The following is a 14,002-nucleotide window of genomic DNA, read 5'->3' as shown; positions in this document are numbered from 1 at the left end:
GGGCGGCATTTTCAAAAATCACACGTGAACCCTGTCGTAAGTTGATTTGTGTGCTCGGATTCCACATTAGACTGATAAATGAGGCCCACTAAGTTTAGTGTGGAAGAATCTGACTGGCCTGCACATAGAGCCCTGACCTCAACCCCAACAACACCTGTTGGGATGTACTGAAAAGAAGATTACGAGCCAGGCCATCTCGTCCAACATCAGGGCCTGACCTGATGCAAAAATTCCAGCAGACACACTTGTGGGAAACCTTCCCAGAAAAGTGAAAGCTGTAATGCTATAATGTCTAAAATGTCTAAAATATCTGTGTATTTAGAATGTGATGTCATTAAAGTCCCTGTTGGTGTAATGGTCAGGTGTCCCAATACTTTTGTCCACACAGTATACCTATCCATCATTTCACCAATATCAGACTTATTAGTTCTGTACATCTTCAACAATACTTTGCAAAATATACTGTTGAGTGGGTGACTCCTGTGAAAATATTACTACTGTAGGTCACGTTTTCCTAAAAGTCAAACAGAAAACAGATACACCCTTTTACTCAAGCATGTAATAGTTTCTTATTTTGAATTATGCCTTGTTTTAATCATGGTTTCATCATCGGTGACACTTTAGAATGCTGTTCTGTCATTCAGTGAATAACTACACAGAATCAAATGAGTCACAATATTGGCATTCTAGTAACTACTAACTAACAAGAAAGGCTGATGAACAAATTAAGTAATAGCACTGAATGGTGAAAGTGAGTTGAAAGTGAATAATGCATAATTTACTCTAAAGTGAAGATTAATTACAGTAACCCACTAGAAATGACTACAGTGTTTTCATGAGAAGAAATTTCTGAAGTGAAAAGTAATGACTGAAGTTGTGTAAGCTTTTAAGCTTTTGTAAGGGTTTGGATAGTAATTTCTTCTGATTTTACAACATTTGAGTGATTACTAGCAGGTTAAATTGGTGTTTACTTTAGAATATTGTTCCAAATGTTTGGTAATTCCTTTAGAAGGAACTACTAGTGGGTCATTACTAGTGGGCTAACATCATTCTTATTACCATCACTTTTATTAAAATGATGCATAGTTAGTAAACAATTTCTGTAAGATGACTGATAAAATATACTATTTATTTAAGCTTATACAAATGTTATAAGTGTGGCTATTGCCTATTGATTGTTTAATTTGCCCTGCATCAGACATTGATTAGTTTAATTATGAAACTATAAATGGTTTCTTAGTAGTTGTCTGGGAGGTAAAAAAAAAAAGAGAGAGTAGTTACTGATTACCCAGTAGTGAACATTCGACTGCTATTATGTCCTAATTTATTAATCAGGGTTTCCTTTTCCTTACATGTAGGTTCAGTCAATGCTCTGTCAGTAGTTAACGCATTTCATTCTTCAACGACCAACTTGAGTAGATGTTAGTACACGGATAGTGTGCCTGGGTGCTTCTGCCCTGTTGAAAAATCCAGCATATGCTGCTTAGGTATGTTTTGAAGTATGGCTGCTGGTTTGAGCTGGTTTGAGCTGGTCCTTAGCTGGTCATGAGCTGCTTTAAGCTGATCATTTGCTGGTCCTAAACAGGAGCTGATTGCTTAGGACCAGCACATGACCAGCTAAGAACCAGCTTTAACCAGCTCATGGCCAGCAAAAGACCAGCTTAAACCAGTAGCCATGCTTCAAAACATACCTAACCAGCATATGCTGGATTTTTCAACAGGGTGATCACTCAGTGGTACTTCCTGTTCTTCCCAATCTGTGCCAGCAGCACAGAACAAGTTTCCTTTAGAGCTGTGCACTTCCCAGATTCACCAAATTTAGGAGATTTTCTCTCGAGACATGGTCTCAGGCCCAGAGAATGGAGGTTGCATGATTTGGTTAGGTTAGATCTGTTTGCTTGTAGCTAAACTGCTAAACTGCTTGTCTCTGGGAGTAGATGTTCTGGCTTGGGTTTGGGGCACAGTATGGCATATTCAGCTGAGTATGTGGAAAAATTAGGTTTGGCTTGTTAACAGTGCTTTTTAGTGGATTTGGTCTCCCACCTGGAGTGAAAGAGACTATTCTGAATGTAAAGGCTCCCTCCCCTGGACGTTTTGTGGACTCGTCCTGGCGACCAGTATGCAACCAAAGATAGGGTAAATCCCTAAGGTTGCTTCCACTCCTTTCTGCTCTCAAGCTGTGGTGTTGCAGTCATTTTCTCCTCTGCATAGACTTTGTTCTGTAAGGCTGTAGAAGATTGACCACACAAGTCAGTAGTTACATTTAAATTAGTTATTTATTTGTTTTGGTGGCTGCCACAAAGGGCTTGTGGCTACAAAGTATAGAATGTTGCACTGGGTAAGAATTTCTCACAGTTCCTCACTTTGTCTGATGTTGATAGTGCCTGAGACGAAGCCACACTCCTAGTAAAGTGGGCTTTACCTAATGGTGAATTGACACTGCATGATTTTAGCCCCAATTTTCAATCACTCCCAGTTTTGCGGAAATCGCAGACAAATGCCCAAAATCAGTGCTCCTTCACGTGTGTGACTGTCGCGTAGTGTAAGATCAGCACTGATGTGTCACCGATGCCTGTGAGTCACTTTAGCATGCTAAACATCTCAAACTGTTGGTGATACTGAGTCCTGCAGTGTGAATATTTGCCAAATAATTGTTGTGTTTCTATTAGGGATGCATTGATCCAATACTGACTATCATATTGGTAAATACAGGCTTTAGACAAACTCCACATCTGGGGTGCGTTCCCATAGCATCACCTTCTGATGCACCATCTTGTCCTCTATTCAGAGAAACTTGACGTTGCAAACGTAACGTTTCTTTTTAGTTGAGTTACTAGAACGGAACGATAATATTGCATTACTCATTTGTTCCTGTGTAATTAGATGGAACAGTATTCTAAAGTGTAATTGGTTTATCTTATAATGCATAACTTCAATATGGCAAACAAGTTTTACTACAGTGTTTTCAAATCACGAGAAAGAGAAAAAAAATAAAGAAACAGTTTATTGGTCATTTCAAAACTTGAGAAAATTTCAAATGGTGATATTTCAACATTGGAACTACCTAAAGACAGACAAAAAAAAATAAAAATAAAATAATAATAATAATAATAATAATAATAATAATAATATATTTATAAATGATTTTCAGAGCCCACACTGAAGGATCAGTTCTAGGCTTCTCCTGATTGATGATGTTAATGCTGAAGTTCTTCAAGCAGCAGACTGAAAGCATGCTTACTGCAGTGCTGGCAGTTTATGGTGTTACTGGTGTGGCTGAATCGAAGACGCAATGAATCAGTTCTTAGACCCAACCTGCTCCAGTCTGTCTGAGTCTCTGGCCAGGATGGGGCTAATGCCTCTGAAGCTTCCATAAGGCCGCTTCGGTGTCCCGCTCAGGGCTGGTGGGGTCCCTGTATCCATGGGGCATATATAATCTGCTGATTCATCCATCTTGAGTTTTCTTAGTTGTCGGAAATTAGTAAAACCAAGCTTCTTTGGCTAAGACAAAGAAATGAATAAAAATACAACATGACCAAAATGACACATGCAACATACATGTAGCATAAAATAGATTATTTTGCTTGGAATATCATACCCTGACTTTGGCAGTGGTGGTAAGGGGTGCATGCCTACTGGCATTGGCAAACTCCCGTTTCTCCTGCTGGGCCTGAGGCCCCACCAATGTGTTAAAGTTAGTGGTGAGGTGGCGTCTTAGGAGGGTCTTCTGTGGAGGGATGTTGAGCAGCATAGCCAAGGTCTCAGACTGAAAGCGAGGCTCCAGGATCTGATAAACAAATACAAACAACATAAAGGATATTTCACCCCAAATAGTCCTGTTTTACATTGTAATGATACAGCCCTAAGTAAAATCACTTTAACATGACCAAAACTGCAACTTAAAATAGATTAATTACAATGCATAAAAATGTTTCTACTATGTGGCCCTAAATAAGTGTCCTGAGAAATTATACTATGCCAGTCCTTTTGCAAATATTAAAAAGAAGTTGAGCAGCAGTCTTTCAGCAGAGAATTAGCCGAACAGAAATGCTCTCTCCCTATGAGTAATATTGCATATTTGGGGTTGCTAACATTTGGTGGAGTTTCCATTTCATCAGAACAAGGGCAGATGTCAAAAGATTGGTAAACAGCTCAAATATATAGTGTTGTAAATGATGATAACAGCTTCAAAACACGTCTGCCTTCTGTCCTACAGTGCTGTGCCTGCTAACTTAAGCCGGCCTCACACTACAGGGTTTTTAGCCCGATTTTGCCCCGATTTCCCCTCCCGCGAATCAGCGCAAAAATCTTGTCAAACACCTTGATCAGTCCCGATGTTTGGCACGGATTATCTGGTAATGTGAGGCATTCACAGATCGAATTTTGCACCCCCCGATCTGCTCTCACACAAATTCGGGGCCGCCCCGATCATATAAAACATGTTTGATATTCAGAATTTTAAATCGGGATGATCATGGCTATGATTGCGTCAGTACTTTCACGACAGCCAATGCGCGACCGCAAAACAGCTGCTGTACGGTTCATTGGTTAGTGGAGATGGAGGAAACTGCTTCTTATGTTTTTGTAGTAACACTGTCTGTATAATATGTTGAAAACACACCACAACCACATGGAGCAAGGAAAGCTCTGGCGTGAAATCTTCTCAGTTTTCAACATACCGGTTGAGTGCATAAAGTTGCTACCAAGCTAACTAACATTTGTAAACATTAGCTGCTGAAATGACGATCTGTTGCGTAAGATCACGTGAGGCACTCCCTCCCTCATGATAATCTTAATAATATCTTGTAGTGTGTGATGCGCCACGATTTTCAAATCTTGTCGTGTGTGCATGTTTAAGATTTGAGGGAAGATCATCTGCAAAGATTCTCCTTATGTGTGCGCTGCAACTAGATTTCGTAATCGTTTAGTGTGAGCCCGGCTTTAGGCACTGTCCAACAGTTCTGAGACTTCTCGTTGTTTGTGTTATTCCACTGCATTTGAATGTTCCAGACAAACTCAGCCTGAGCATTAGTGGCAGTGATTTTTCAGTGACTATTCCGTAGGTTACAAAATTAGTAGTCTAGTAGGTGGTTACAAAATTAGTAGATGAACGAGTTTATGAGTGAGTCAGTAAATCATTTTCTAACCAATTTGTTCAAAAAAAAAAAACACTGCATACAGTAAGTATACCTTGAACCTTGAATGTTTTAAAGGTGAAAGTTAATTGCTTAAAAAAAATATATATATATATACATTCAAAATGAGCATTTCTTTCTGGCTACGTTGTATAGGTTTCTATGTAAGTACTGGTACTTCTGATTGGGCTGAAGCTGGATTTTAACGAGTTTGAAGTGAAAGTATTTGATGGATGTATAATGTGTGTCAGGAGCATTCACTCACTGTCATTATCTCATTTTTGACCGAGATTGCTTTTAGCTGGTTTTGCATCTGAACTCTTCATATATATATATATATATATATATACATACATACATTACATTATTTCTGAAAACATCCTCACTTATAAGTATTGTTTCACAAATGCTTAAAACATTTCTCAGTATTGTAGTTTGCAGGAAAACAATTATAGTTCAGCCTCAACTGCGAATAAAATAAATATCTCAATATCTCACTAAAGATGCTAGAAATAGCATTGCAATTATGAGCACTTATCATATCATTTCTCACACCTGCCCCTTGTTTTACCCCACATCAGTTTTAGTATATCTTGTCCTCTTTCAATTCAGTTCTTTGGGAATATACTGTTACAGTTATGTTCTGTTAATTTGTCACCAGAGTTACTTGATTTCTCGCACCTGTTCCATGTTTTCCCCTCATCAGTTCTAGCATATCTTTTTCATTTCAGTTCTTTGTCTTACATTGTTTGCACTGCCATGTGGTTTCTCCTGTTATTCTCCCTGTTTTGATTATCTTCTTTGTTTGGTTCAATAAAATAGCTGTTTATACTTTCCTATTTTCCTCCTAGTCCTAGTTCACTGTAAAAAACTATTTGTTGAGTCAACTTAAAATAATTTGTTACCTGGCTGCCTTAAAATTTTAAGTTCAGTTGACTCCAAAAAAGTTTATTTAACTTGAAATGTTAAGTTATGCAAAGTGACAACTTAGATATTTGAGTTGATTCAACTTGTTGTTACTTAGTGCAACTTAACATTTCAAGTTGGCTAAACTTATTTGAGTTGACTGAACTTAAAATGAAGGCAGCAGGGTAACAAATTATTTTAAGCTGACTCAACAAATTGTGCTTTTTGTTTTTTTACAGTGTTGTTGTTGTTTATTTGAACAAGTTGCTGAATTTAACTGAACTGAACTTTTGTTAGCCAATCAAGATTTGAACAGGTGGTCACCCTCAGTGTACAGACTGCAGTGTTTTAGAGCAGAGCATTTACTCTTATTTACTGGAAAGGATGGTTGTGTTATCTATATGATAATTATATATATATATATATGGTATCTTTAATGTACTGAAATATTTAGAGATTAACATTTTTATTGATTTCTCAGGCAGACAGAATACAGAAATTCTGTATAGAATCAACAATTTACCCCGTTAACAAACCCGGCCCCAGCTAAACCCCAACTATGGCTTTAAGGTCACGGCTTGGCTATCATTAAATACAACTGAAACATCCATCATTATATGATGAGAGAAAATTAAATAAATAAAATACAAAAAATAAAAGGAATAAATAAATTCAGAAGAAAATACATCACATTTACACTGTCACAATCACAATATTTCTCACACCCAGTTATTACTGTCCCATTTCCAAATAGGTTAGGTACTTGGACCATTTTTTATAGTATAGGTTTAGCTTGTCCATCTGCTTATAAGAAATTTTTTCGAATGCAGCCACTCTAGCAAGTTCTATTACCCATTCCTGAAAGGAAGGGGCATCCTCTGATTTCCAGCTCCTAAGAATTATTTGTCTGCCAATCAGTAAACTGGTTTGGACCCAGGATTTTATATTTGTGTCCCTTATTTCGTTGTCTGTCCACCCACCTAATATAAACAATCTAGGACATAGTGTAATATGAACATCTGAAACCAAGCAAATGTGTTCATGAACTCTTTTCCAGAAATCTTGAATTTTTGTACAAGACCATAGAGCATGAGCTAAATCACCATTTTCAACCTTACATCTCCAACAATGAGGTGTGTCTTTTAACCCAAGCTTGAACAATCTGGAAGGAGTCCAGTAAAAACGGTGTATGATCTTAAACTGTATAAGGCGTATTTTTGCATCCCTAGATGCCATTTTAACATTTTTTAATATTCCATGCCACTCTCTGTCATCAAATATTAGGTTCAAATCCCTTTCCCATATTTTCTTGAGAGCCTGTGAAGTACCATCACCGAGACTTTGAATCAACCAAGAGTAATACATGGATGCTTCATGACCCTTCCCATATATTGAAAATATTGTACAGTGAGCCTCTGCTGACCCAGGAGGCTGTATAATGGAACCAAAAGTTATACATAGTAAATGTCTTAACTGTAAATATCGGAAAAACTGGGATCTAGATAGATCATACTGATGTTTTAAATGTTCAAATGATTTCAAACTACCATTTTCATAAAGATCACCTAGTTTAACAATGCCCCTTTTCGCCCAATCTTTCCAAAAAAAAGGAACTTTATTAATACACAGTTTAGGGTTCAACCATATACTTGAGCTAACATTTAAGTAAGGGTCAAAGCTACACAGACGTGAGATCTTTAACCAAATCACATTTAAGTGTGAAATAATAGGATGATTTTTCACCTTTCCAACAAGTTTCGTGGACAAGCTCTGTAATAGTGATACTGAAGGCAAGGCAGACTGCTCAATCTTATACCAAGGGGGAGCTCGCTCTGGAGGAAGTGACCAGTGAGCCAGGTGTCTAAGACTAAAAGCATAATAATAGTACAATGCATTAGGCAAACCTAGACCACCATTCTCTACAGGCCTCTGTAACTTATTAGAATTTAATCGAGGTCGCTTACCATTCCAAATAAAATTCTTACAAATTCTGTCAAACTGTTTAAAATAGGAAGGTGGTATTTGTATTGGGAGAGACTGTAGTAAGTAATTCAGTTTGGGTGTACAACTCATTTTAATTGCATTGACTTTCCCAACCATTGACATTGGGAGTGGAGCCCACCTCTCCATATCACAGGAAATTTTTTTCATTAAGGGGTCAAAATTAACTCTCACTAAATCCTTCAAATCAGGGGGAAATAAAATGCCTAAATATCTTATACCTAACTTAGGCCATTGAAACGTGCCAGGATGAAAAGCTGTTGAAGGGCAAAATGCAGTTAATGCCAGAGCTTCTGTTTTAGACCAATTCACCCTATAACCTGAAAACATAGAGAAAGCGTCAATTGTTCTAAGGAGGCAGGGTATAGATCTGCTAGGGTCAGAAACAAATAATAAAATATCATCAGCATAAAGCATAAGCTTATGTACTTCTCCCCCGACTACAACCCCAGGAAAATCATTGTCTTTTCTAATTGAGGTGGCTAGTGGTTCCAGAGCAAGACAAAACAACAATGGGGAGAGGGGGCAACCTTGTCGGGTTCCTCTGCCGAGTGGAAAATACTCTGAAATTAAACCGTTGGTTTGTACTGCTGCTAGAGGTTGTTTATATAGTAATTTTATCCATCTAATAAATATATTCCCAAAACCATAAACTTCTAAAATTTTAAAAAGGTACTTCCACTCTACCATGTCGAATGCCTTCTCGGCGTCTAATGAGATGGCTGCAATTGGGGTCTGTTCCTCCATTACGGACCACCAAATGTCAATAAACCGTCGAATATTATCAGAAGAACTTCGACCATTAATGAAGCCTACTTGGTCCACATGTATGAGTGATGGTATAACTTTGTTTAAGCGATTAGCGAGGATCTTTGACAAAATTTTTGTATCCAGTTGGATTAAAGATATTGGACGATAGCTTTTACAGTCACTTGCATCTTTATCCTTTTTAAGTATAAGACTAATGAGAGCTTGCGACATTGTTGGTGGCAGTTCATCTCTCCAGAGCGCCTCCTTATAAACTTCTAACATTAATGGCGCAAGTTCTGTAACATTGTCTTTAAAAAACTCTGCAACAAAACCGTCCGGTCCAGGAGCTTTCCCTGTAGGTAATGCTTTGATAACCTCCATCACTTCCTCCAGAGTTATATCTGAATCAAGAAGTTGTTTCTGCTCACTTGATATTCTAGGGAGGTCTAGTGGTTCCAGGAAGATATTAAACTCCTCATCACTTGAGGAAGATGTTGATGTGTAAAGGTCTATGTAAAATTCTTTAAATGTCTTGTTTATATCTGTAGCAGCTGTAAATACATCTCCCCTGCAAGATCTAACGGCTGGAATAATGGAAGAGCACTCCTTGTGCTTAATATAATTGGCTAGGAGTTTTCCTGCTTTATCTCCTGATTCAAAATAAGTTTGTCTTGATCTAAATAACAAAAACTCAATCTTTTGAGACAGGATAGTATTATATCTATATTTAAGTTGAGTTAAATTCCTAAGGCCACTAGATGTCATATGACGTTTCATGTTTGTTTCAGCCCTTTTAATATTGCTTTCCAACTCCAAAAGTTCTTGTTCTTTAAGCTTTTTGTAATGACAAGCAAATTGAATGATGCGACCTCTAATAACTGCCTTAAGAGCATCCCATGCCACTCCCGCTGAGGTTACAGATGACCAATTAGTTTCTATGTAATAATTAATTTCTGTTTTTAACATTTTTTGAAAGGCTGGATTTTGTAAAAGCGATTTATTAAGACGCCATCTAAATGTTTTCTTCCTCTCAATATAAGGCCTCATCTGCAAACACACCCAGGCATGATCTGAAACTAGAATATTGCCTATGTTGCATGCAATAACAGAAGGGATAAGTGATCTTGATAAAAGAAAAAAATCAATTCTAGAAAAAATCTTATGTGCATTTGAAAAAAAGGTATAATCCCTCCCTTGTGGATTCAAGAGTCTCCAGATGTCTATGAGACCTAAATATTGACACATCCTATGTAATGTCAATTTTGCTTTAGATGTAGAATATACTTTTGAGCCGCTATGATCAAGAAGTGGGTCCATTAATAAATTAAAGTCTCCACCCAATACAATTTCATAATGATTGCCTCCTGCTTGCAACTTTGATTCCAAATCAATAAAAAAATTGTGATCGTCTAGATTAGGGGCATAAATATTACCCAACAGGAGATTTTGGCCCTGAATTTCAGACCAAACCATAAGAACTCTTCCGAATGTATCTTTTACTTGTTTAACAAATCTAAATTGTAGATGCTTTTTTACTAAAGTTATTACCCCCCCTACTGTTACTTGACCCTTCACTGCAAAACACTTGACAGCCGACAGCCCTCCCAAGTTTCTCGGCTTCCTGCATAACAAGATGTGTCTCTTGGAGAAACATTATATCAAATCTATTCCGCCTAAGTGAAGACACCACCTTCCTCCTTTTAATAGGGAGCCCCAACCCATTCACATTCCAAGTGGAGAAAGATAATTTACCTAAATCAAAAAGTGACATTATTCATATATAAAATCAAATGTAGCCAAGCCCAAATTCCCTGAATCATATTAAGCAGTAATGTGAACATAAAGCCCCAAACTGCCCCTTGAACAAAAAAAAAGTGCGCATTAACTTGAACCGTGCGCACAATATTATCTAAAGTCCATCCCACTAGAATCCAGTGGTCCATGACTGTTGTTCAGGAGGTGTTCCGCGACACTTCTGCTACTCCAGTAATCATGTCCGATGAAAGACAATAAGCTCTCCATATTTTGCAAACGTGAGAATAAATAAATAAATGCCTCGCTATACAAAAGAGAAGAGAAGGAGGAAAAAAAAAAAAAAAAAAAAAAAAAAAGGGAGGGGGAGGATGACAAAAGAGCGATATCAAAGTTTACTCCATTTTTTCTTTGAAAGCCATAGCCTGTCGTGGGCATGAGAAAGTCTTGCGACCATCCTTTGCATCGATCCTCAGTTTAGCAGGGTAAAGAAGAGCGAAGCTCACCTTCTTCGTGTGGAGAATTTTCTTACATTCTTTGAAGCGGTCTCGCTTCAGCTGCGTAGATCTGGCAAAATCCGGGAAGATCATGATATTGTTGTTTTCCCAGCTCAAATTGCCTTTAATCCTCGCTGCACGTAAAACGAAGTCCCTGTCGGCAGAGCGAAGAAATCTTGCCAGTATCGGCCGGGGTCTGTTTGTCGAGCTGGGACGTTGACTGGGAGATCTATGTGCACGCTCTATTTCGAGTTGCCGGCCCGACGAGTCAATCAAATTCGGGATAAGGCCGTCCAGAAATCTCACAGTATCCTGGCCTTCTTTTCCTTCAGGTATTCCGACGATACGGATATTGTTGCGTCTGCTCCGGTTTTCCATGTCTTCCACTTTATCCCATAACTGGTCCAGCTCGAGTTTGGTAGCAGGTGGATTAGCTTTTAGCTCTTTCTCGGCCCCCTCCAAAAACTCCACTCGTTTTTCAACCTCATCCAGTCTTGTAATGAGGGCGGATAGTTTGGCCTCCACCGACGCGGTAGTTTTCCGTATCTCCGCAATTCCATCCATATCGCCTGAGATTTTTGTCAGAATTGTGTAAATGTTGGCGATGTCATGACTCCCATCAAGAGGCTCGGTGGCGGGTTCGGGATCAGCTAGCCCCCGGCCATCTTGATCCTGAGAAGCGTCTGGCGCGTGTGAACGTAAGTGCCTTTTTATATCCCCACAGGCCGAGGACTTCGGATTTTTTGACATTATTTCGTTCAAGTATCACCTTAATGTTCGAATAATTACAACTCTCACCAGTTCAAGATAATTAACAGGATAATTGTAGCAAACTGAAGCGGAGCTCGCGATTAAGCTGCCTCCTCTCGCATCGCGTCACCTGTACTGAAATATTTAAACATCATTAGCATTAGTACTTTGGAGACCAGTGAAAGCAGACTTACAATTAGGCCTCCATGAACACCGCTGCCTCTCAGGTTAGGAGCATATTCAGCCAAATCCACCGACCTCAACCACTCCATCACACGATGGTTGGACCACTGCACCACCTCAGAGGGAGATGTCTTATTCTGCAGAATAAAATGGAAATACTGACTTTCAGTGTTACAAGTTTAATCCATGCTTTGTGCAAATATAAGTATCCCCTATAATTTTGCAAGCCTCTATTACAGTGGTTTTCAAACCGTCCTGCGAGCACCCCCAACACTGTACATTTTGTAGGTCTCTCATATCTGCCACACCCATTGCTGTCACTACTAATGAACTAAAGAGTTGAATCAGATGTGATAGTGAGGGAGACACAGAAAACATGCAGTGTTGGGGGTGCTCGCAGGAGCGGTTTGAAAACCACTGCTCTAGTAGAGTTAAAATTTGGATTTGTAATCTGTGGTTGTCTTACCTCATCCCCTGGCCTGCGTCTCAAACAGTTTGGGTTAAACTTGTTAACGTGGAGGACATGGATGGCACATTTAATGCTCAGATGATGGAGCTGACTGGTGACTTTCAGGAACAAGAGATCGTTCTATGAGAAAAGAACATCAGTTTCTAAAGTGTTAAAATATGTGCATTTAAAAATCTTTGTTTCATGGCGTTTTAAACACAGGGATCTAGGAAACTTTTGGTCTTACCACTGTTAGGTACTGTAGCATGCGGCCATCAACCTTGCTTTCATAGAACTGATCTTTGTACTGTGGTAAACCGATGTCATCAAGCCAACCTACAGATGAAAAATGGGGTAGTAGAAATACATTGACAGAACGCATACGCTTATTTCAATACTGTCAATACTGCAATGTCATGTGATTACTTTTTTTTTTTTTTTTTTTGCTGCATGGCAAGCAGTTGTATTTCCTTCAAGAAGTGAACATTTAATTGGTTTATTAATATTAGTACATACGTGTAACCCAGATGTGATCCAGTTCTGAAGATTTCTCCATTGTCTTGTTATTAAAAGCTCGGAGAGCCAGTTGCAGCTTTTTTCTGTGCAGAGGATGTTTAATACAAATCTCCTGTTGAAAACAGAGCATTAGAGTTACAGGAACTCTGTTGTTTGAGTGAGACTTTCATCCACACCAGTATTTCTGTGGTTGATTTTAGATTTTAAACGTCACATTTAAAAAAAAAAAAAAAACAAAAAAAAACATTTTAAACATTTTCCAAACACTAAATTCACCTGCAGATTACCCTGTGAGTAATATAATCCATAGTAACAGGCCAACTTCAGATAGCTACATAACCAAAATATAAGATGTTACCAATAAAAATAAACCTTCTCAAGTTCCTGTGGAGTGGCAGAGAGGAGGGTTTGTCCGCTGTCCACCCACTGACGTGCCAAACTGACATACTGTCCCAAACCACTGTCCTCCAGCCAACCACAGACCTGCTCTGTCGTCCACTTAGAGAAAGGTGTGTGTGCACTAATGACAACAAAATAACATCAGAGCAATAACACTTCTGTATCTGTTATATAAATGAGGTATTGTCCTTCCAATGTCTAGTAAAACTCTGGGCCTGTCTGTTTATGAAGACAACTTTACCGGGATGAACGTCCAGAATCAGGGGTCCGTGTGAGGCGAGGCCCAGCTGTGGCCCTGAACCCTCCTCTCTTGAACTGAGTGGGCTCAATGTCATCTGAAAGCACACCTGTCCTCTTCATCCTCAAAACAAACGCAACCTGTCAGATGCTTGTTTTGCACTGGTTTCATACATAAACATAAAGATGCATGTAATTGTACCATTTTCACAGTTTAATGTTAATATTGTCCCTGGTCACAATCAACTCACTTTCCCCAAAGTTTGCGTATGCTGCTATTTTTGACATTTTCTTGTAACACGGGAGACTGCTGGCCAGAGTCCACTCCAGAAGATGCTGAAGAAAGATCAGAACTGGCTGTGTCCTTAATTTTCTCTGTAATTCCTGTGGGGGACAAAATAATTTTTTTCTAAAAAAAAAAAAAACAA

General features: G+C 38.7%; 1 protein-coding gene across 3 annotated transcripts in view; it reads right to left on the bottom strand.

Annotated features, from left to right (window-relative positions):
- Positions 1 to 2,293: 2,293 nt before the first annotated feature.
- ppfibp2a (PPFIA binding protein 2a) overlaps positions 2,294 to 14,002 on the bottom strand; it is a 39,504-nt gene continuing 27,795 nt past the window's right edge. Inside the window, exons 17-25 of one of the 3 annotated variants that reach the window (XM_051134302.1) lie at positions 13,826 to 13,958; positions 13,579 to 13,698; positions 13,311 to 13,458; positions 12,939 to 13,050; positions 12,670 to 12,758; positions 12,441 to 12,563; positions 11,986 to 12,111; positions 3,599 to 3,787; positions 2,294 to 3,501 (exon numbers count right to left, since the gene is read on the bottom strand). In XM_051134302.1, coding sequence (XP_050990259.1) covers positions 3,298 to 3,501; positions 3,599 to 3,787; positions 11,986 to 12,111; positions 12,441 to 12,563; positions 12,670 to 12,758; positions 12,939 to 13,050; positions 13,311 to 13,458; positions 13,579 to 13,698; positions 13,826 to 13,958 — 1,244 coding nt within the window. In that variant the 3' untranslated portion in view covers positions 2,294 to 3,297. The remainder of the gene's footprint in view (positions 3,502 to 3,598; positions 3,788 to 11,985; positions 12,112 to 12,440; positions 12,564 to 12,669; positions 12,759 to 12,938; positions 13,051 to 13,310; positions 13,459 to 13,578; positions 13,699 to 13,825; positions 13,959 to 14,002) is intronic. The other 2 variants (XM_051134303.1, XM_051134305.1) reach the window with 2 other exon arrangements.

Source organism: Labeo rohita, chromosome 18 (genome assembly GCF_022985175.1).
Source record: "Labeo rohita strain BAU-BD-2019 chromosome 18, IGBB_LRoh.1.0, whole genome shotgun sequence".
Taxonomy (NCBI): domain Eukaryota; kingdom Metazoa; phylum Chordata; class Actinopteri; order Cypriniformes; family Cyprinidae; genus Labeo; species Labeo rohita.
The sequence above is the reverse complement of the archived record's forward strand: the minus strand, read 5'-3'. Positions and strand labels throughout refer to the sequence as shown.